Below are 22,993 nucleotides of genomic sequence, written 5' to 3' on the forward strand. Positions count from 1 at the left end.
CAACATGCAATCATGAAACAATTTCTGCAAAAAAAGTACAGTGTAGGGTATGGTGTGGGCGGGCTCAGGAGGCAGGAAGCATGGCTCAAAGCATGGCTCTGCTAGTACAGGCATGCGTGCTTTTGAAAATTACTTAACTGTCTGACTCATTTTTCTTTTTTTTTTTAATGGAACGCTTCACGAATTTGTGTGTCATCCTTGAGCTGGAGCTATGCTAATCTTCTCTGTATTGTTCCAGTTTTAGTGTATGTGCTTCTGAAGCGAGCACTCATTTTCTTCATCTGTAAAATGCTTTAAAAGGATTTTTTTTTTTTGGCAGTACTGAGGTTTGAACTCAGGGCATCACACTTACTAGGCAGGCACTCTACCACATGAGTCACTCTGCCAGCCTAAAAGGATTTTTTGACGGTGCTGTCCAACACCCTCTGATCATACATGGCTATTTAAATGTGAATGAAGTGTTCAGCTCTAGTTGTACCAGCCACTTCTCACGTGCCCAACAGCCGCAGTGGCTGCTCACTAGACAGGGAGGATCTCAGCACTCCCATCATTGCAGAAAGTCCAACTGGCTGCTGCTGGTTTAGGGGATGAGATGATGAAAGCATTCACAAGGCTGAGCACAGAGCTGATAAGCAGCAAGAGCTCAGTAAACAACAGTGGCGATTATCAGCATAACACATCCATATTCTTGGTCCAACCAATGGTATAGCACTTGGCTGAACTAAGCTCAAGTGCAAAGACACAACGGTGGACTCTGCTCTCAGTAGCTGATGTTCTGTTCACTAGCAGGTGGCTCCAAAGCCTACTCCAGGCATTCGTCATCTCAGGAGACAAGAAGATCCCAAACCAAAGTACAACCCAGCACAGATCTTGAAAGGAGCAGGAGGAAGAAAAAGAACTTCATGGGAATCAATGTGGCAAAGACTTGTGAAGCTATGTGAACAGCATGAATTCAGACGTCAGCAGAGTGCAGCACAAATGTAAACAAACTGTACTCTCTCTCAGCCACATGGGGGCCCAGCAGCACCAGCAGGCACAGAAAGACTGCAGTAGAGGGGAGCAAAATGAGGCCCCCAAGGAGCGGACCGATGAACAAGCATAACAAACCCACTCACCATCTTTTATGCAGGGGGGAGGGAGGTCATTCTTCTGGTCATTCATTCCATACCCCCTGGGGCACTATTAGCAGCTATAATCAGAGCCATCATTTATTGAGGGCTTATTAGGTGTAAGAGGAAGGCAGGAACAGCTGAGTGTGGATTCTAGCAGGGCAGCCAGTGGCTCATGCCTGTAATCCTAGCCAAGACCCTATTTTGAAAAAAACCTTCACACACAAAAAAGGGGGGAGGGACCTGCTGGAGTGACTCAAGGTGTAGGCCCTGAGTTCAAACCCCAGCACCACAAAAAAAAAAAAAAGAAAGAAAGAAAGAAAGAAGAAAAAAAAAAAGAGTGTGGATCCTAGCCTGGCACTGGTGGCTCACACCTACAATCCTAGCTACTTAGGAGGCAGAGATCAGGAGGATCTCGGTTCGAGGCCAACCCTGGGCAAATAATTTGTGAGGCCCTATCTCCAAAATACCCAACATAATAAAGGGCTGGTGGAGTGGCTCAAGTGGTAGACTGCCTGCCTAGCAAGCACGAGCTGCTGAGTTCAAACCCCAGTGCTGCAAAAAAAAAGTGTGGATCTTGGGGTCAGACAACATGGTTTGGATGCTCACTCAGCTTCCCATTCACTGTATGACTGAGGACAAGGCACTTGGCCTCTCTAACCTTGGTTTCCTAAGGTTGTCACCAGGAGTTCAGATAAGAGTAGAACCATATTCATCAACGTGCATGATACCAGCTGGGTGCTGATGGCTCATGTCTATAATCCTAGCTACTTGGGAGGCTGAGATCGGGAGGATAGAGGTTTGAGGCCAGCCCAGGGAAATACTTCTCGAGATCCCATCTCCAAAATAATCAGAGCAAAATGGACTGGAGGTGTGGCTCAACCGGTAGAGCAGCTGCTTTGCAAGTGTGAAGCCCTGAGTTCAAAACCTATTCCCACCCCTCCCAAAAAAAGTGCATGATAATCTCATAAATGCTTACTAAGTGTTGGGAGCTGTGATGATACAGATAATGACCACAACACATCTCAGAAACACCATTTTATCCAATCATCACAGAAATCCTGTAAAGTAGGTCATAACCAGTTAAGTGGCAGAGTCACATTTTACAGGCAGGTCGTAGGTGGGAATGTCGCTTAGTGGTAGTGCGCTTGTCTAGCATGTACAATGATTGGGTTAAACCCCAGCACAGAAAATAAAATAAAATAAAAATAATAAATGGATACATAGTTAAATAAATAAGAGCATGGCTCAAGTGGTAGAGTGCTTGTCTAACAAGCATAAACCCTAGTTCAAACCCAAGTACCAGTAAAAAAAAAAAAAAATCCCCAAACCTAAACCCTACCACCCTTCCCAAAAAATAAACAAATCCAGGTCTTTTCATCAAACTTGGATTGGCAATCCCCAAATTACACAAAGAACATGTCAGACTCTGTCTTAACCCCTTCCAATATGCTTTAGGAGAATCCAAGACAGAAGGACACAGTGCTCTCTAGAACCAGAACTGAAAAGCCCACAGCAGACATGAACTCCGTGCCTTCTGGAGCGCTGCTTCTTGGAGGACAGACCTAGGAGAACAGCCTCACACCCCGCGACACCTTCCCCCAGTGGCGAGGCTGTGTCTTGCTTGGCTAAACAACCAGAGTCGCTCCAGATGGGCTCCTCACTTCTGGGGAAAAAATCCACCTTGCTACCTAGACTCCATGAGTGCTAGTGTTCTCTTTCCGTCTGTGTACATCTGGGAAATGCAGGAAGTTTCAGAGTCACTAGGAATCTGGAGCAGGAGTTAGCAAACTATGTCTATTTTTTCAAAATACAGCTTTGTTGAAACACACCCACTTATTTATGTACTATCTATGGCTCCTATGCTATGATGACAGAATTGAGTAGATGTGACAAAGACCAATATGGCCTGAAGAGTCTCCAGCTCTTTACAGAAAAAGGTTGCTGCCCCTCAGTTCAAAGCCTTGAACAGGCCGGAGGTCTGGCTCAAGAGGTAGAGCTGCCTACCGTGTGCAAAGCCCTGAGTTTAAACCCCAGTAAGATAAAGCACTGAGCAGAGGTGGCAAGCGATGCACACTTGTGCTAGCTGGGTGGGGAGCTGTCTCTTGCTAAAAAGGCAGTTCGGCGGTGGCCATCAGGAGTGGCTCATGCCTGAAGAGTTGTATAGCTCAACAAATATTACTGAGCATCAGATATGTATATTTCACGTGAATTTTTTTTTTTTAGGTGCTGGGATTGCTAGACAAATGCTCTATCTCTGAGTTACACTCCAAGCCCCAGATATTATCCGTATACAGAGGCCTATAAAGTCCTTGTGGCAGACATAAAACTGTGTGCAAATACATAATATGACACCAAAGATATAAAATTAAAGTAGGGTATGGGGGCCTCCAAGGAAAGAACTAGTGAGAGTTCTCGGGGCAAGAGTATTCCAGTTAGGGAATGGTAGGTGCAAAGGTCCTGGGGCAGAAGCAACAGTGAGGAAGCCAGTTTGGCTGATGCTCAGACAGTGAGGATGTGAGTGGTATGAAATGAGGTCAGAAAGCCAGCCAAGGAGGTCATGGCAAGGACTCTGAACCTCATTACCAGTTTGACAGGAAGGTGGAGGTGGAAAACAGGGAAATAACACGACTGGATGCATGTTGCAAGTTCCATGTGGCAAATACAGACTAAGGAAGGCCAAGGTGGAGGCCCCATCTGTACAGGTGGGGGATAATAGAACCATATCTGGTTTTGGTGGTTGAGGAGGGAGGTGGAGGCAGTCCCACCTCTATCAATGGACCGAATGGATGTGTGGTATAAAAGAAAAGGAAGGACCAGCAATTCTAAGGCTTTGATCTGAGCAACTAAGTGGCAGTGCCATATCTGGATCAGGTGGTGTTCTGCCATGATGGGTCCGAAATGCCTAAAAGACTTCTAAGTGGAGGTGTCAAGGAGGCAGTTGTAGGAATGGGGCTGGAGTTCAGGGGCAGGTCAGTGTCATCGGGCCTGAGACGGCATTGAAAGCCATGAAAGGGGCCGAGGTTATCTTGGGAGAGCAGAAAAAGGGGCATTTGAGTGCTAAGCCAGATTCTCCCCTTGGACCAGGGTCCCACAAGTGGTTCCACACAACCACTGTAGAAACCAGAAAGAACTAGCAACACCCAGGCACTTCCCAGACCAGCTACATCAGAAACTCTGAACTCGGGCCCAGAAATCAGCACTTCTTTTTAATGCTCCAGGTGAGCCCAGGCGTAGAGAAGTAGCAGTAGGACACCTGTTTCCCAAGGGAGGGCATGACTGGACCACTGGGTCACAGCACATGGGAAACTAGAAGGGAGGTGCTAGGAAAGAGAGAGGGAGGGAGAAAGGAAAAGGGAGGGAAGGAAAGACAGAGGAGAGGAAGGGAGGGAGGAAGAAGGAAAGAAAGGGAGAACAAATAAATGAACAAATGAATAAGAGACAGTAAATACAGAAAACTCTTTGGGTCAGTTTTGCCAAAAGGGTGGCAGGGAACTGGGTGAAGTAAGGAGTCAAACTCTCAAACAAGAAAGATGACATGGCTCCACCATCCCAGGGAAGGGCTGGCCACAGACAGAAGCCCAGACGCAGGTGGGCTGGTATGCTGGATCGTGGGAGGATGAAAAAGTTCTCATCAGTGGGGCGCCAGTGGCTCACACTTGTAATCCTAGCTACTCAGGAGGCAGAGATCAAGAGGATTGAGGTTCAAAGCCAGCCCAGGCAAACAGTTCACGAGACAAGACCCTATCTTAAAAATACCCAACATAAAACAGGGCCGGAGGAGTGGCTCAAGTGGTAGAGCACTTACCTAGCAAGTGTGAGGCCCTGAATTCAAACCCCAGTCCCACCAAAAAAAAAAAAAAAAAGTTCTCATCAGAAGAAGAAAAATACCCAAGTAAGGTCAGTTGAGAATGAAGGGCGGGATTAAGTCTTAAAGTAATTAAAAAAAAAAAAAAACCCCAAACCCACTGTTTCTCTAAAGTCCATGAACTCTGAGACCTCTGTCTCAAAGTCATGTTCCTGGATCATACCCTGGATTGGCTCAGCTGCTCTTCTGTTCTGATTTTTGGGGTGTTCTCAAGCACCAGGACCAGGGAGAACTGGCTCAGCTAGTCCTAGACGCCCTCAGAGCCTTGAGGATGGAGCTCCCTAAGCGCCCTGGGAAAACTGGCTAACACAAGACAGCGCCAGACCCCGTGACTTCGGGGAAATGTGGGTGGCACACTTCAGCAGGCCAAGAAAGGCCTGCCGCAGACATTCTAATTAGGGTCAGTCCCACTCTCTGCTCTGAGCTGCCACAGTCTCTTACAGACACAACCACAGAACAGTATCAAGTACCATGGCTGATACCAAGAAATCTTTCCAGATTTGTCCCTAATAGTAACTCAAAGGCAACTGTGATAGATTACAAATGGCCCAATGAAAAGATGGGGACAGGTGACCCCTTTTCTTTTTCCCTGGTCAATCAAGACCAAAAGAGGTGCAATGCTGCCCAGTTCAACAGGTGGGAGATCTGGGTTCCTACTCAGCCACTGATTCACAGGCTGTCCTGGGGGAGAAGGTGGGGCACACTTCTATATTTACAGGTCAGGACAAATTCCTGGCTCCAACATCAGGAGGGTCTGCAAGGCTGGACAGACCCAGGGCTGTACACACAACTGTCTTAATTGTCTGACCACTAGGGGGCTCCACCGCAACACCTGTCCATGCCCACACCTGTCCCATCCCTTACACTGGCCCCATTCCAGCTCACCCATAGAGGATGTAAGTCTACAGATGTAGGAGAAACTCAGCCTGGCGCCACCTAAGGTGTGGTTCTCTTCTGCTGCCCAGGGAGGAGGTCCCCAGGTAACAGCAGCCTCCCTACTGGCTCCATGGAGACCAAGTGCACTCAGGTGACAAAATGTTTGCAGTCTCCAAGTCCAGGTCCAGGAATTAGAAATCCAGAGGTAGAACAGGAAGGAAGGGAGGACTGTGCCTCAAACCAAATCACCCTCCAAATTTTTTTTGTGTATGGTACGGAGATTTGAACTCAGGGCTTCACTAGACAGGTGCTCTACCTCTTGAGTCACAACTCCAGCCCTCAAACTACCCCTTTAAAGAACTAAATACATGTGTCAGGGAACAATGGATCACACCTGTAACCCTAGCTTCTCTGGAGGCAGAGATCAGTAGGATCACAGTTCAAGGCCAGCCTGGGCAAATAGTTCATGAGACTCCAGCTCAAAAAAACCCTTCACAAAAAAGGGCTGGCGGAGTAGCTCAAGGCGTAGGCCCTCAGTTCAAGCCCCAGTACAGCAAAAAAAAAAAAAAAAAAAAAAAAAAAAGCCAATACAAAAAGGACTGAAGGTATGGCTCAAGTAGTAGAATGTCTGCCTAGCAAGTGTGAGGCTCTGAGTTCAAGCCCCAGTGCTGACAAAGAAAAGAAAAATCCTTAAGATTCCACCCTTCCTTAGCCTGGAAAATACTGCCAGTGACAGCCAGTTTCAGTGGCCTATCGAGCTAGAGAGCTCAGAGATCACCAGCCAGAGGCCCTGAGATTCAGAATCCTCAGTGGGCACGAACAGCACCATCTTTCAGTGGCTCCAGAGGGCAGCCAAAGTCCCTACCTAGGAAGCGCCTGTACCCAGGCTATGTGGCATCCTTGAACTGACTACCCCCACTCAGCTGACATAAAGGGTTTGTTTGCCATAGCCTGCATTGCTCTTCAAATAAGTTTGGTGAAATTAAGGCTTCTTGACCATGCATTTGCCGCCAAATAAAACAGCCAGTTGACAGCTTTCTTTCCCTACCTCCCAACCCACTGCTCACAGTCCTTGCTGGAGAGCTATAGGCACTCCGCTCTGCTAGCGGCTTTGCAGAAAACACACAGGAAGAAAATACGAAGGAGCCAGTTCTGGAATTACCCACACGTTTCACTTTCCTGTGCTTCCATTGAGATGCAGGAATAATGATGACTGAGGAGGACAGATCTCTCGGGTAATTTGTATGGTTTCTAGAAGCACGGGCTGGGCTGTAGCTCAGTGGTAGAATGCTTGCCTAGCATGCACAAGGCCCTAGGTATGATCCCTAGCACTTAAAAAAAAAAAAAAATCAAAAAGCCAGACGCTGGTGAGGAGGCAGAGATCAGGAGAATCTCGGTTCAAAGTCAGCCCTGGGCAAATAGTTCACAAAACCCTTTCTCAAAAAATACCCAACACAAAAAAAGGACTGGTGGAGTGGCTCAAGATGTAGGCCCTGAGTGCAAGCCCCAGTGCTGTAGAGAGAAAAAATAAATAAATAAACAGTAAAGCAGTTAGTGCTTCTATTTCTAGGTAGAAGTGGCTAAGCCTTAAGGTACCGTAATTCCTCTACCTAGGAACCAGGGCTTTGACCACTCTTGGAGGGACCCAGGATGTCTTTCAGGGTGGGAGAAAAACAGTGAGAGGTTCTGACAACAGGTTCCTAGGAAAACATCAGAGTTCTAAAAGCCAGACAGTGGCCTGAAATAATACACAGTGTACCCAATTCTACTCCATGCTTCTGTGGTCGGACAGGAAGCAGGCACTGGCAGAAACCCTGCCCTATTTTCTGAGCACTCACACTCAGTGTGTAGGCAACACTGGGAGGACAGGGGATTTTTTAAAACCTCATTTAAACCAGTCTTTGAAAGATTTGGACTTAGCCACTTCTATGTTCATCTTTCACTTCCCCTTTCCTCCCTCTGCTGTGCCTACCACATGACCTCATAAGTGCTTCCCCCACCCAGCTGGTATGCTGCTAAAGGAAAATGGTGACAGTGACCCACCAAAGTTACTGTCTACACCCAGAGCGAGGCTGGAGGACACAGCAGGGACCCTTGCCCCTATTCCAAGGCCCATGCATTATCCTCAGATTCTTGACAGGCTGGAAAGGAGAATACAGGGCAAGGAAGCATGCTAGGAACCTCCTGCGTTTACAAATCCATGATTACTGAAGGATGCTAGGGAGGGCATGGGGTTTTCAGCTATCCACTAGAACTTATCTAAAGGCTCTGTCTTCTAGAACATAAGCCCCCAGCAGCAGGGGTATCACAGGATTTGCTCACTGCCAATTCCTAGTGACTGAAGAGCACTTAGCACCTAAGAGTCACTCAACAAATCTGTCAAACGCTCAGACAGCTTTATGGAGAACCAGCCCACAAGACAAACCCGTGGGACACATGACCTGTTTCATTTTAAGACAGACATCATTGCCTGGAACTTGTGGCTCACACCTGTAATCCTAGCTACTCAGGAGGCAGGCATCATGAGGACAGCAGTTCAAAACCAGCCCAGGAAAATAGTCCTAGGGACCCTATCTTGAAAAAACCCTTCACACAAAAAAAAGGCCAGACATCATGGACATAGAAAAGGCCCAGAGAAACAAAAAGAGGAAAAGCCAGAAAAATGGTTCTATGCCCGGTTCTAAGCTTTATGGCTTTGGAAGAGTTACTTTCCTGAACTCACTTCCCTTGTGTATTTGACAGCCTGGCCACCCTGAGTTTGTGCTATGGCTGACCGAGGACAGGTGTGTAGGTGCAGAGCACAGGGCCTGGCACACAGCCTGTGCTGAATGAATAGAAACAAAATATAAGGATTCCTGTGATTCCACTGTGCTTCTTCCTCTTAACACGCCACAGCAGCCTGTGAACACCAAAACAAAGAACTTGCAGTGAAGGCCTGAACACTGCAGGCGACTACTCCCAAAAACTAGGTTGGAGGATTTTTGTGGATTTCAAGTGTGTACCAGTCCCTTCTTTGTTCTCACACATCACTGGATTTCTCAGATCCTATTAGCTCCAACTATTAAGTAGTTATTCGGGGAAGAGGGGGGAATTATAGGAAACTAATACTTTCTTTTTTGTGCATTTCTGTAATGTTTGCAAACACGTAAAAGCAAAGAGCGAAAAGATAAATGACAAACACACAAACTGGGGAAGAATGTCCCTGCAACAGGGCAGCTACTTCACTGGCTAGAAGAGAGAAGACACTCTCAGGTTCCTGGGTGGTTATAATAACCAACACAGCAGTGATCTGAACATTCAGCCCCAGTCAAAAGGGTTCTTCCAGAAACTGTCCTCACTCTCCTGCCTCACACAGAAGTCCCTGGACTTTCACACCTTAGTCGAGGAACAGGAGGGTAGGCTGGAAATCACCCAGTGCTGCTGCCTCGGTTGAATTCTCCAGAAGGCCAGCTCTGGGTACAGAGTTGCTCACTCCATGTTGCAGGGCAGGATTCCAGATGCCACCTAAAAAGCTGCTTTGCCCCCAGTGAGGCCACCTGGGAGAGATTTCTGGCATGAGGGAGGAGATCCCCTGTGCTTTCCTTGGACAAAAGGGCAGCAACATGCCCTTGCCATGGTGGTGAATCCTGAGGCTGAGACAAGCACTATAGACTCAGAGGGAAGAATGGCCTGCCCAGGAGCCCGAGGCACCCAGAAATGCCAGCCTTCTGCTCCCCACAACACTCACTCTGAATTCCGGCTCCTCTCCTAATGCTCTTAGCCAAACCACCCCTACTCAACATGTGCTTCCAGACCTAGGATTTTTACCAGCTGGCAGCAGGGTTTCAGTTTTCATACACATTTCTTTTCACACTGGGCTCCAGCTAGATGAGTTTTGAGGGAGACTCATGGGAATCACCATGGCTCCACCTGACACTCCAGAGAGTGAGCTGGGACTGCCCAGTGACCCAAAAGAGTCAGCCTTGGTCAACCCAGTTGAACAGGGAAGCCACTGTTGACAGCAGGTGACCTGTCTCTCTCAAAGCTCAGGTGCAGATGAGTTTCCGCTGGGCCCAGAACGATCACAACAGGGCCTTTAAATATGGATGGGCCTAAGCTACAGCCAAGCTCAGGGAGATAGCCCTGGAGTGCTCTGAGATGGGGTGAGAAGGACCACAGTGTCACAGAAATGTGACGTCAAAGAAGCATTTCATGAAAGGTGAACCATATTATAAACTGAATGGGCAGGGCTCTGAGAAAGCAGTCATCACTTCTCCACTAGCATCTATTCCTGGGCCTGGGTGGGGTGACCCATGGGTCGGAGCGCTGGACACACTATGTGGTCCCTAGGAAGGGGCCTTCAGGTTCTTCCCAGCCTCTATTCTTTGGCAGAAAAAAAAGGACAAAGCTATGGCCAGCATCAGGCTGTGGGGGACAAGCAGGGAGAGGACCTTAACTTTATAAGACGTGTGTGCAGACGTATTTCATTTAGATCTTTGCCTTGGTGACTCAGGTCCTTGGGGGTTTTCAGCACACTTTCTCCTACAGAGAACAAAACTATTGATCTAAACCAAACGGTCAACATAATTCTCACATAAACCTAACCGGCAAGCCCTCTGTGGAATGAGCTGCCTTCGCTCATTCTCACTGTACCAGCACAGCTAACCTATCTGAAGGAGCAGAAAGACGGGGAGAAGCCCCCTCCCCAGAGTGGCCTCTTCATCAGTGTTGGCAGGTTGGGCCAGGCAACAGCTGCAGCCTGGTCACTGGTGACCCGGGATCCCAACAGGCAGCCTCCTGCCAGAAATAGAACCTCTCTCAGAGCCCAAATTGGTGGGCAGGGGGAAGACAAAGGGCAGAGACGGCAGGAGCAGTCACTGTGCCACTGGTGTTGTCTTATGATTCACTTGTCCTGCTTAAGGAGAGGGGAAGAAGGGTCAGTTGAGCTATTTGTGTGTTTTTAAAACTACTATTTGTTTCCTTAGGATAATTTTCCTTCTCTCATCCTGGTCAATGTTCCTTGCTGGATGCAATGTCACTGCTTTAGGGAAGTCTTCCCTAATCATCTCCTCCAAGCTAACTTCCTGCAGAGTACTTACCACATCTGTCTAATGCCTGGGTGACACTTGCCACAATCTGAAAGCAGCTGTGGATTTGCCTATCTACTAATTTATTCCTCATCTTTTACTAGAATGTCACCTCCATGAGGGCAGGGACCTTAATCTGTCTTGTTCACTGTGACCTCCCTAGGGCATAGATCACTGAGGACCTAAGGAAGCTGCACAGTAATATTTTAAGTAACTGAATACTCGGACATACGATGGGATTCACCAAGTCCTAACTCCACAAGCCTAATGTCATGGGCAAAGATACAGCTATAAGCAGAGCCGAGCTCAAACCTGTAATCCTAGCTACTTGGGAGGCAGAGATTTGGAGGATCAAGGCTTGATCCTCCAAATAGTTCTCAAGACCTCATCTCAATCAATGTCTGGGTGCAGTGGCGTGCACTGGTCATCCCAGCTACACAGGGAAGCACAAATAGGAGGATCCAGATCCAGGCTGACCAAGGGAATAAAGAGTGACCCTTTCTCAAAAATAACCAACACACACACACACACACACACACACACACACACACACACACACACACACAAAAACCTCAGTAAAGAAAAAAAAAATCAAAGGATAGTCTATCAAGGTCTTTTTTTCTTTTTTTTTTTGGTGGTACTTGGGTTTGAACTCAGGACTTTGTACTTGCCAGGCAAGTAAGTGCTCTACCACTTGAGCCATTCTACCAGCCCAAGGTCTTTTTTATTCCTAAAAAAATAAAAAGCCACAGCTATAATAGAGATTTGGTTAACCAGGCCTAGTCACATAATTTCTCTGAAAGTGACCCCCAGCCTACATGGGCCAGGACTTTTCTTGGTGCTGCACACACACATATATATATAAAACCACCGCCTGTGGGCCAAATCCAGCCTGCTACCTATTTCTGTAAAGGTTTGCTGGAACACAACCACACCCACACATATATGGTTGCTTTTGAGCTACTGGGGCAGAACTGAGTAGTTTCAACAAAGACCATATGCCCTGGAAATATTCACCAGCTATTCTTAAGAGAAAGTTTACAGAGAAGTGTACCAAAAGATTTTCACTAAAAACTGCAGGTAATAATGGCAGTTAATATGGTGGTTAGGCCTGTGTGCTAGGCATCTCGCTAAACACTGTGAGTGTATTATCTCACGGACTTGAATTTTCATTATGACACTGTGAGCAGGCTTTGACTGCTGAGGCTAACAGAATCCCAGTTATTTGCCAGGATCATAATGGTCAATGACAAATCCAAGTTCCAACCCAGATGTAGGTATGTGTACCTTTGCGACTGTATGTTTATCACTAGGCTGCATGGTTTCCCAGAGAGCACATTCCAGTCGCCTCTAGCACATCCCTGGTACTCCCGAGACTGGTCTGTCTCCTCACAGTCTCTCGAAGACACCTGGGGAGCCCCACTTCTTTGGAGATGTCCCTTCTAGCTAGAATGCCACAGCCTCTCCTTCTCCAAGTTTTACCAATTTGTCAAGACATGGTTAAGTCCCAACCAACACACAAACTGCGGGAGGGCCGAGGCTGCTTCTCATAGCACAGAGCCATTGCTCACACCACACAAATATGCTACAGATTTGCTCCTCAAAACAATGAAATTCTGAAATTCTCTGCCTTCCCTCTCTGGAGGCTGCACCACTCAGTAGAGTCACACGCCAATTCTGCCCCCGTGCTGTACATTTAACAACGCAGCCACCACAGGCTTTCTTAGCAGCGCTCGGAATAGTTCTCTACTAGCTCCCTTTCCAAGCATATGGAACTTTCTTATTGAGACAAGGTGTTTGCTGTGTAGCCCACTCTGCACTTGTAGTTTTGATTTTCCTGCTGGGACTACAGGCGTACACCACTATGTGCTTGAGCTTTTTTTTTTCTTTTAGTAGGACTGGGGTTTGAAATCAGAGCCTCACACTTGCAGAGTGTGAGTCTGGTTATTTTGGAAATAGGGTCTCACAAGCTATTTGTGCTAGCTGGCCTGGAACCTTGGTCCTCCTGATCTCAGCCTCCCAAGTAGCCAGGATTACAGGCATGAGCTGCCAGTGCCCAGCTTCAACTGGCTTTTTATTGCTGTCATTTTCATTCATTTGTGCTATCAAACTCTCCAGTTCCCCCTAACCCTCAGAATCCTGCCTCCATATGAGAACCCAGGTTTCTTTGGATTTGGATGAGACAATGGCTGTTTTACTTCTCTGGTATTACAGTGTATGTTCAGCTTCTCAAAGTTAGGTGTGAATATAGCTGAACTCAACAGCATGGCTTAGTGATACTGGGTACATTTGAGGATGCAGTTTTGGCAGGAGGGACGAGGAGGGCTTTTGGGATGATGGGTATGTCCTTTCCTTGGTCTGAGTCTGGACATGTGGCTGTGTTCACTGTGAGGACTCATGAAGCTGTATGCTTAACATCAGTGCATTCTTCCCTAAGTATATTTCAATAAAGAGTTGGAAAACACTCTTTGCAAACATCGTAATACACAGCAGATCTTTGTTGGCAGCAATGCACATCTCACTTTCTTCACGCAACAGCCTTTAAAAAGGACCAGTACTTGGGCACAGGTGGCTCTCGCCTGTAATCCTAACTACTTTGGAGACTGAGATCAGGAGGATCACAGTTCAAGGCTAGCCTAGGCTAATAATTCTTGAGACCTCGTCTCCAAAATAACCGAGCAAAACGTACTAGAGGTGTGGCTCAAGTAGTAGTGTCTGCTTTGCAAGCATGAAGCCCTGAGTTCATACCAAGTCCCACAAAAAAATAAAAAAAAAAGTGCTGTAAAGATCATTTTCTTGGTAGGAGGGGGAAACAGGCAAAGCATTTCTCAAGGTGCTATATAACAAATCTGTGTGAGACTGGCATTCAAGGGCAAATCTGATCCCAAGGCTTCTAGCCCTCAACATCTACAGCTGTAGCCAAACTAAATCCTATTACTGATTCAGAAAGCCTAATGCATTTCATGAGGCAAGAACCATACAGCAGTTGTCTGGACCAAGCATACAAAGGAGGTGGCTATCATGATGTCCCAACACGAAGGTGGGAGGCACTGTCTTCAGATCTTGTAAAAGCAAGGAGGTGGCTCTACCACAAATAAAATGCTACCACTTATTAAGACTGTGTCAGGCACCATGCTAAACACTCTATGCACTTCCATTAAATCTTTATAACCCTACTTTTATCGCAGCTTTTCAGATGAGGAAGCAGAGGCATGGGAAGGTTAAGGAACTTGCCCAAGGTTACCAGCTATTAATGGGCAGGGTGAGGATTCAACTCAGGCATCTGGGCTCCAGAGTTGTGTTCTCAACCATGAAGTTAGGCGTGCCTTTGCTTGGAGTGCACCCAGGGAAGGACTCCCAGCTTCTAGTGTACAACTTACCTACTATGGGGTACAATACATACAGCTCAATAAAATACATTATTCAAAGCATAATCTATAAGCATTTTGGCAAACACACTCCACTCTTCCTAAAGACAGACAGTCTAATGTACAGAATGGATCCCTGCCTTTTAATGGTTCAGATTTACCTCTGTGATGAGGTGCCCATGTCTACCACCTCTGTGTTGGGGATGTTCCCCATTTATTTGTTTGAAATCCAAAGACAATAATCCTTGGCCTGCTGGGAGCCTTCATCAGCCCAGATTGGTTTTGGGAAGGTCAGCAGTCTTGTTTTCTTTCCCATTATGAAAGATGCACTGCTTCTTAACAAAGTATTGGCTCATCCCAGGCACGCCTTGAGTAAGCAAATCCAGGCCCCATTGTATTAGGAAAGCTCAGGAAAATGGAACAAACAAAACTCATGCTGGACCTCTGCATGTCACGCCTAGCTTTTAAAGGGCTATTTTATTGTATTGTATTTTTGCAGTACTGGGGTCTGAACTCAGAGCCTCACAATTGCTAAGCAGGAGCTCTACCACTTGAGCTACTCCATCAGCCCTAGCAAAACATTTTAGAAAGATTACTTGGAGTCTTTTTTTTTTTTAAATAAGCCGCATTTGTCTTTACAAAAGGTAAAACTGCTTACCTGTGTTAATTTTGAGGAACGTAAGTGGGGGAAAACACAGGTATTTATAAGTATGGTGATTTAATCAATAACCTTGTTTTGGTTCCTTTAGGTAGTAAAAATTCCCCCTATCCAAGCAAAGCCCCCCACCCCCTAGTTTCTGAGCCAATCAGGTGAGCCAGGAATTCAAAAATCCATTATTGACTATTTAGGTTTTCAGTGACTATGAATTCTGCCTTCCAGCATGGGAGATTTTTGTTTTCAGATGAGCTGACTTCATCACAAAAACATGCTTCCTTTTTTTTTTTTCCCCCAAAGATCAGGGCTCGCTGTGCAGCCCAGGCTGGCCTTGAACTCTTGACCTCTTGATCCTCCTGTCTTAGCCTCCCTAGTGCTGGAATCAAGGATCCCTGCTTGGGCAAGCCCCCCAGCAGGTGCGAGCGGTGTCAGGCGGATCCACGAATCACGCATCGAAATGCAATCACCGACTCCTTAGGTTCTCCATCAAAACTGTGCAATGAGCCCTTTGGAAACTGCCACCCTGAAGCAGGATCGCTCGCGGCAGTGTCGCCGGGACCCGCGGCGGGGTCAGCCCAGGCGGCTCGCCGCTCGGCCTGCGCCCTGGCGGAGGATGCGGCAGGTCCCGCGGGGATGCTGCAAGCGGTCCTCCCGGAGCATCCCGCGGTCCCCGGGCCGCGGACACGGGCGGGTCGCCTCTCCGGGAAGGCAGGCCCCGGGCCCGCGCCCGAGCTCCGAGGATGCGGACCTCAACTTTGTTCTTTCAAAATAGCTCCGAGCCGGGCGCTCACGTGAGCCGCTTCCCCGCCAGGGCCCGGGGGTCCGGAGGCTGCGAGGGGAAGGGCGGTGGCCCGGGTCCCAGCGACAGACGCGGGGGCGCTGGGCAGGGAAGGGCCCGGCGGGGAGAGGAGGCCGCGCTCACCTTCTTCACCGACAACGAGATGTTCTCCAGGATCCGGTCCTTCACCTCCCGCGGCTCCATGGCGCCGCCGCCTCCGCCGCCGCCGCCGCCGCCCCGCCGCCGCTTCCCGCGCCGGGGGCCCGGGGCCGCCGCCAACCGCTGCCGCCGGCCGTGCGGGGTCTCCGTCGTGCCGGCCGCGGGGCCCGGCGCCCGCCGCCCGGCCCTCGCTCCGCCCGGGCCCTCGCTCCGCCGCGGCCCGGCGGCTCCCGAGCGCGGCCGGCGGGGAAGGAGGCCGCGGGCTGTGCGCGGCGGTGGCGGCGGCGGCGGCGGCGGCGGCAGGAACTGATGTCAGTCAGGCGGGGCGGCGCCAGGGCCGGCGGGACCCGAGCGCCGCCATGCCGCGTCCGCGCCGAGGCTCCGGGCCCGGGACCCAAACGGACCTGGGCGCGGTGGACCCCGGGGCCCTCGGAGACCCCGGGAATCCCCACAGTCCGCGCCCCTCAGAGACACTGGGGACGAACACGGACCCCGGAACCCTCGGAAGCCCCCGGACCAGGCCTGACACACTCGGTGTCCACCGCCCAAGCACTCCTCAGAGCTCCTGGCGCTCCCCACCCGGCGACCAGGACACACGCACGGACGCCCAGGATGCGAAGCCCCGCCCCCGCCAGCCAGAGGACCCCTCTCAGTCCACGGGGCCCACCTGGCCACCTCCCGGCCCCTCACTGTGCAGGCCAGGCGCCCGGATGTGAGCAGCCTAGAGTGCCAGAACCCCCACCTGACCTGCCTCCAGAGCCCACCTCCTCCTCCAGGCCACTCGTGCCCTTTCAGCTGGCCATTCCAACCCTAAACTTTAGGCCACTGCAGGTCCAAGTCCACGGTGGCCTTCCTGGCTTCCAAAACACACACTCTATCCTTCACCTTCAGAGCTAAATCCCTTCTTACTCCATGCCCTTTGTCCCACTTCTTCAGCCCCAGCTATCCTGAGGGCCTCACTCCTGCAGTCCCCGAGATCTACCATCAAAACACATTCCACACACACCTCTCCCCAGACTCACCACCTCTACACTTAAGAGCTCTCACATTCCCACCTGGCTCACTTCTCCCATTTGGTCCCCAAATAAATATATCCTCTTAACATCCACTAATCAGCATTAGACCCTAATACTCAACTCTGGCTCCCCAGTCTCTCCTAGTTTCTACTCAGGCTACCTTATCCCCCAAGTCACCCCAACACAGCATCTGAAACACCAATTCTACACCCCCCCCAAGATCCCTCCTTATCCCTGTTTCCCAAAGAGATGGAAGATGTTGGTGGTGCTGGGGTTTGAACTCAGGGCCTTGCACTTCCTAGGCAGGCGCTCTACACTTGAACCACACACCCCCAGCCTTCTTTGCGTTAGTTATATTTTTCAAAAAGTGTTTGTGCCCTGGAGGCCTGGACCACAATCCTGCCTTTGCTTCCTGCTTAGCTGGGATGACTGTGGAACCATCATGCCCAGTTTTTTATTGGGCCAGCCTCGGCCATGATTGTCCCCGTCCAGGAGGGTGATTACAAGCATCAGCCTCCGTGCCCAGTGGATGATGGTGATTTTTAAATTTTTCTTTTTATGTGACTGCATAAGGGGATGAAATAAACTCAGGAAAAGGAAAGAGCTAGTGTAGTGGCTCAAGTAGTAGAGTGCCTGCCTAGCAAGCATGAGGCCCTGAATTCAATCCCAGTACTGCCAAAAACAAAGTAAAAAAAAAAAAAGTTATATGTAGGGTATGGTGGTGTATGTCTATAATCCCAGCACTCAGGGGGCTAAGGCAGAAGGATCACAAGTTAGAGGCCATGAAATGTGCATACAATGTTTGGGTAAAAGTAAAAGATAATAAAAAGCAAAAAAAAAAAAAAAAAGTTAGAGGCCAGCCTGGGCTACATAGGGAGACCCTGCCTCAAACAAAACAAAAACCTACAAAAACATTAAATTTCTGCTGGGTGCCTGTGGCTCATGCCTGTAATCCTACTCCGGAGGCCCAATCAGGAGACCCAATCAGGAGGATCAGGGTTTGAAGCCAGCCCAAGCAAATAGCTTGAAAGACCCTATCTTGAAAAAAAATCACAAAAAAGAGGGCTGGTGGAGTGGCTCAAGGTGTAGGCCCCGAGTTCAAGCCCCAGTGCTGCAAAACAAACAAAATAAGAGAACCTGAGACTGCTGCATTTATTCCCACTTGGAAGCGTTGGGCAGGAGTTTCTATACTCGTGGTGAGGAATTGTTGAGCATTAACTATGTGGTTTGTGCTGAACCATGTGTTTTCAAGTGCATTTGCCTCCTGTGGCCTCACACAACTATCTTGTACAGATGAAGAAATTCTGGGATAGGAGTTAAGTAATTTGTCTAAATATCAGACTGTAAGTGGTAGAACCCAGATACCAACCCAGGAGTCTTATTTCAGGAACCATTTTAATGCCTTTTTTGGTTTTGGTGGGACTGAAGTTTGAACTCAGGGCTTCATGCTTGGCAAAGCAGGTACTCTACCACTTGAGCCACAAAACCAGTCTGGTTATTTTGGAGATGAGGGGGGGGTGTCTCACAAACTATTTGCCTGGATGGGCTTCAAACTGCAGTCCTCCTAATCTCAGCCTCACAAGTAGCTAGGATTACACGTGTGAGCCTGGCTACTTGCTTTTATTTTGCAGACTATTCTAGGAGGCAATCCCTAGCAGGCTGGTCTAACCTATAGGCAAAGAAGCAAAGTCTCAAGTCTCTATTGCAATTAAACCCAGGGTATTTTCTTATTTTTATTGAATTCAGGAAAATAAGAGACAGCTTCTGGGCTGGCAGAGTGGCTCAAGTGGTGGTAGAACACCTGTCTGGACAAGTGTAAGGCTCTGAGTTTAAACCCCATTACCACCAAAAAAAAAAAGCAAATAAAATAAGAGACAGCCTCCATGGAGGAGGGGCAGAGGGCAGAATAAGAACAGATAGGGATCTAGGCTGCAGTTAACGCCCAGGTAAAGAAAAGATTGAGGGCAGAAGACACATTATGCTAAATTATGAAAGAAATAGCAGGTGTCCAAAGGTGTTTGTGGCAAGGAGGATGAAGGTCAGTCTGAATAAGTGACTCCCATCCCACTCCCTCCTGGCTAAGATGAACCTGTCTGATGCAGCGTGAACTCAAGAGAACACACTCAGCCCCAAAGCTGAACCAGCAAGCTTTGTGATCTTTCCCTGGTGTTGAATAGTCAGTCATCCTCTGCCGGGACCATCTTTCAACAAATGGCTGTTTGTTTGTGGTTTGGACATGTGGCAGATTCGAGAAGGATTTTTCTTTTCCTTTTCTTTTTTTTTTTTTTTGTGGCATTGGGGTTTGAACTCAGGGCCTCGTGCTTGCTTGGCAGGTCCTCTTATCACCTGCCTGGGCAACTCCACCATCGCTTTTTTTGAGGTAAGTTTTTTCGATAGGGTCTCCAGAACTATTTGCCTTGGGCTGGCTTCAAACTGTGATCCTCCTGATCTCTGCCTCCTGAGTAGTTAGGATTATAGCGCTCGGCTTCAACAAGGATTTTTATTCTTGGATGTATACTGCAGACGTCCATTTCTGTCATATAGGAAGGTGGTGACATTTCTGTCATATTGTTTTCATCTGCATACATTGGGGATGGTCCCAGTCAACTTTTTACAGCATTCAGAGGAATTCAGGGTCTCACTTTCTATCAGATTCCTAAGATTTGCATAGGTATGTGAGTGGGTGAGAGAGGAGACACATTTTAGCCTGAGAAGACTTCTCCAGGAAGGAAAAGAGGGCAAGTGTGAGTTCATGTGCAGGTAAATGCTCCATGCCCATCCAGTCTGTCAAAAACAGGGCGACTCTGGAAAACACAGGATGCCAATCAGTTGTGTTGTTGAGAGTCATCTAGGCTCAAAATTGCAGCCCATTCATTTATTGCATAAGACTGCTGGTCACATGGGAAGTGCATGTGGCTCTGAGTCAACAGGCATCAAGAATCAAAAGCCTCTCATGATTCATACCAGGGCCTTAGGCAAGCCACTCTGCTTTGGTTTCCAAATCAGTGACACAGGAGAAAGGATTTCTTTCTTTGCTTTTTAAAATATTGTCCTCCTGTAAGTCTCATATTACTAAATGCCATCAGGTGAGGGAAGAATCTGGGAAGGAAGGCAAAACCCCAAATTGGGCACCAGGACTCCTTTGCCCTTCTTTCTAGGGATGTGTACTGGCCTCAGAGAGGAAAAAGTTAGGAAAAAATGCTGGCAGCTTTATCCAGCCACACCCCTAAAAAGTCATTGGACAGGATTTTTTTTTTAAAGATCTAGGGGCATGGCTCAAATGGTAGCATGCTTGCTTAGTGAGGCCCTGGGTTCAATCTCCATTACCACAAAAATAAATAAATAACAATTTAAAAAAGGAAGCTGAAGTGGTAGAACACACCCGAAATCCCAGCATTTGGGAGGTTGAGGCAGGAGGATAGTGAGTTCAAGGCCAACCTGGACTACATAACCAGACCCTGTCTAACAAAATTGGAGAAGTGTCCAGCACACACCTGTAATCCTAGCTACTTGAAAGGAAGAGACCAGGAGGATCAAGATTTGAGGCCAGCCTGGCAAGTAGTTCATGAGACCCTGTCTTGAAAATACCCAACACAGGGCTGGTAAAGTGACTTAAGGGCTCCTGCCCAGCCTTGAGTTAAAACCTCACCAAAAAAAAAAAAAGAAAGAAAAAAGAAAATAACAAACACAAAAAAAGGGCTGGTGGAGTGACTCAAATGGTAGAATGCTTGCCAGTCAAGCATGAGGCCCTGAGTTCAAAACCCCAGTTACTGCCAAAATAAAGAACTACTGAAGGAACTGTGTGTACGTGGGGGTGGGGGGATAGGAATGAGCCTGTAGTCTCAGATACTTGGGAGGCTGAGGCAGGACAACTTGAGCCCAGGAGTTAGAGATCAACCCATGCAACATAATGAGACCCTATTTTTTCAAAAAACGGGACGGTTTCAGTGGTAGAGGTAGCATGTGAAACCCTGGATTAGATCCCTAGCTAGCACCATGAGAAAAAAAAAGTAAAGAATGACTTAAGGGACTATTTCTCCCTTTCCCTCCAACTCAAGGCAAATATATTTGTGTTTCCAGAGGAGAGAGTAAATATTTCCTTGGCCAGCAGGCTTGCGAAGCTCTTTGGCCCCTGTTGGCAATGGAGGCAGGAAGGTTTGGTTATACCTAATTGCAACCACCTGAGCTCCCACATCTTCACTCCAGAGCCCGGAAGTGCAATCTGCAGCTCTCGAACTAGGCAAACCAAAGCAAGGAGCTTTAATCCAGGTGACTTTACTTAAAAGCATTAGACACACCAGGCGTCCTCGGCTCACGCCTGTAATTCCAGCTACTCAGGAAGCAGAGATCAGGAGGATCGAGATTCGAGGCCAGCCTGGGCAAATAGTTCAAGAGACCCTTTCTCAAAAAACTTTTCACAAAAATAGGGCTGGTGGAGTGGCTCAAGGTGAAGGCCCTGAATTCAAACCCCAGAACCAGGGGCTGGTGGAGCAGCTCAAGTGGTAAGAGTACCTGCCTAGCAAGCACGAGGCCCTGAGATCAAACCCCAGTCCCACCAAAAAAATGTGAAATAAAAAATCCTATTAAAAAACAAAACAAAACAAAACCCCAGCACTGAAAAAAATTAAAAAAAAATAAAAAGCTTTAGACACTCACTTCCTTTCTGTTACTGTCCAGGTGGCAAGATGGGTTGGTGAAAATGGGGCTATCACTCAACCTTCTAGCTTAATGGACTCCAAAAACATCCTGCCATAGCATTTGGAATAAAATCCATATTCTATTCTCTGGCCTCAAAGGCCATAGCCAGTGTAATCCAGCCTCCCACCCTGACTCCTCTAATCCCTTCCCCAGGGTGTGCCAGTCCCCACCAGCCTTCTTTTTCTCAAACACCTGAGAGCCTTTGCTGGGAATGCTCTTTTCCAGTGTGGCGGAGGTCTCTAGCTGTTCACCAAAGTGTGCTCTTTCCAAGGTGATGGCATTGCAGTCAGGCACAGTGCTGGACTACATTTCCCAGTCTCCTTTGCAGCAGGCAGGGCTATAAGATCGAGTCTTCTCAAATGGAACACAGTCAGAAATGAAGTGCTTAAGCAAGGTATCCCTCTTCCATGCTGTTTCATCTTGGACCAGCTGGGCTGCAGCCAAGAAGATGTCAGACTTCCATCATGGAAAAAGCCTAGTTCTCTGAATCTCTGAGTGGCAGAGAGCTGCCCATCAACAAGGAACACCTGTCTTGGACTGTCACCTAGGCTTAAACATAGGCCTAGGTAATAGGTTGTTGAAATTTCAACCTCTTTCTTCGTCCTAGCTTAACTTAATATAACCCAAATCCTGACTGAACCTTGTCAGTCAGGGTGTCAATTCAAATGTCATCTCTTTAGATGTCTGTTCTCCTTGATAACTTTAAGTAGCTGCTACAGCCTTCTAGCCTGTCCATCTACTAAAGTAAGCAGTTCCTGGCATTTCGTGTGTTGTCACTCTCCAGACAGAGCGATTGTGCTTCTGCTCTGCTCACTCAGTGCTGTGTTCACAGCATCCAGTTGGTGTCTGCCATGTGCTACTGAATGAGTATCTTCTGATTCATTTTCTATTTTCTGATGAGGTTTCTCTTTTTTTTTTTTTTTGGCATTTCTGGGGTTTGAACTCAGGCCTCATGCTAGCTAGGCATGTGCTCTGTCACTTGAGCCACTCTGTCAGCCCTCTGATGAGGTTTTTAAAATTTGTTACTAACACCAGTGGTTCACACCTATAATTCTAGCTACTCAGGAGGTAGAGATCAGGAGGACAGTTCGAGACCAGCCTGGGAAAAATGAAAGCAAGACCCTCTCTTGAAAATACTCAGCACAAAACAGGACTGGTAAAGGGGCTCAAGTGGTACAGTATCTTCCTAGCAAGGGTGAGACCCTGAGTTCAAACCCCAGTTCTGCCAAAAAAAATTATACATTAATAGTACAAGAGGGTCTCATTGTGATAATTCTATAGATGTGAACAGTATACTTTGCACAAGTTCATCCCCTCTATTATATTCCCTGAGTCTCCCTACACATTCCTTCCCCACTTTTGGGACTGATCCCAGCTCTACCACTGAGTGATGCCACCAC

At 48.0% G+C, this 22,993-nt stretch overlaps 1 protein-coding gene and 1 non-coding gene across 3 annotated transcripts in view; both read right to left on the reverse strand.

Annotated features, from left to right (window-relative positions):
* Plekhm2 (pleckstrin homology and RUN domain containing M2) overlaps window positions 1-16,004 on the reverse strand; it is a 36,219-nt gene extending 20,215 nt beyond the window's left edge. The window contains exon 1 of one of the 2 annotated variants that reach the window (XM_020173227.2): window positions 15,865-16,004. In XM_020173227.2, coding sequence (XP_020028816.1) covers window positions 15,865-15,924 — 60 coding nt within the window. In that variant the 5' untranslated portion in view covers window positions 15,925-16,004. The remainder of the gene's footprint in view (window positions 1-15,864) is intronic. The other variant, XM_020173226.2, reaches the window with a different exon arrangement.
* LOC141425173 (U6 spliceosomal RNA) lies at window positions 162-268 on the reverse strand. Its single transcript, XR_012450265.1, has one exon. It is a non-coding gene; the product is annotated as a U6 spliceosomal RNA (small nuclear RNA).
* Window positions 16,005-22,993: the final 6,989 nt, after the last annotated feature.

This window comes from Castor canadensis, chromosome 7 (assembly GCF_047511655.1).
Source record: "Castor canadensis chromosome 7, mCasCan1.hap1v2, whole genome shotgun sequence".
NCBI lineage: Eukaryota > Metazoa > Chordata > Mammalia > Rodentia > Castoridae > Castor > Castor canadensis.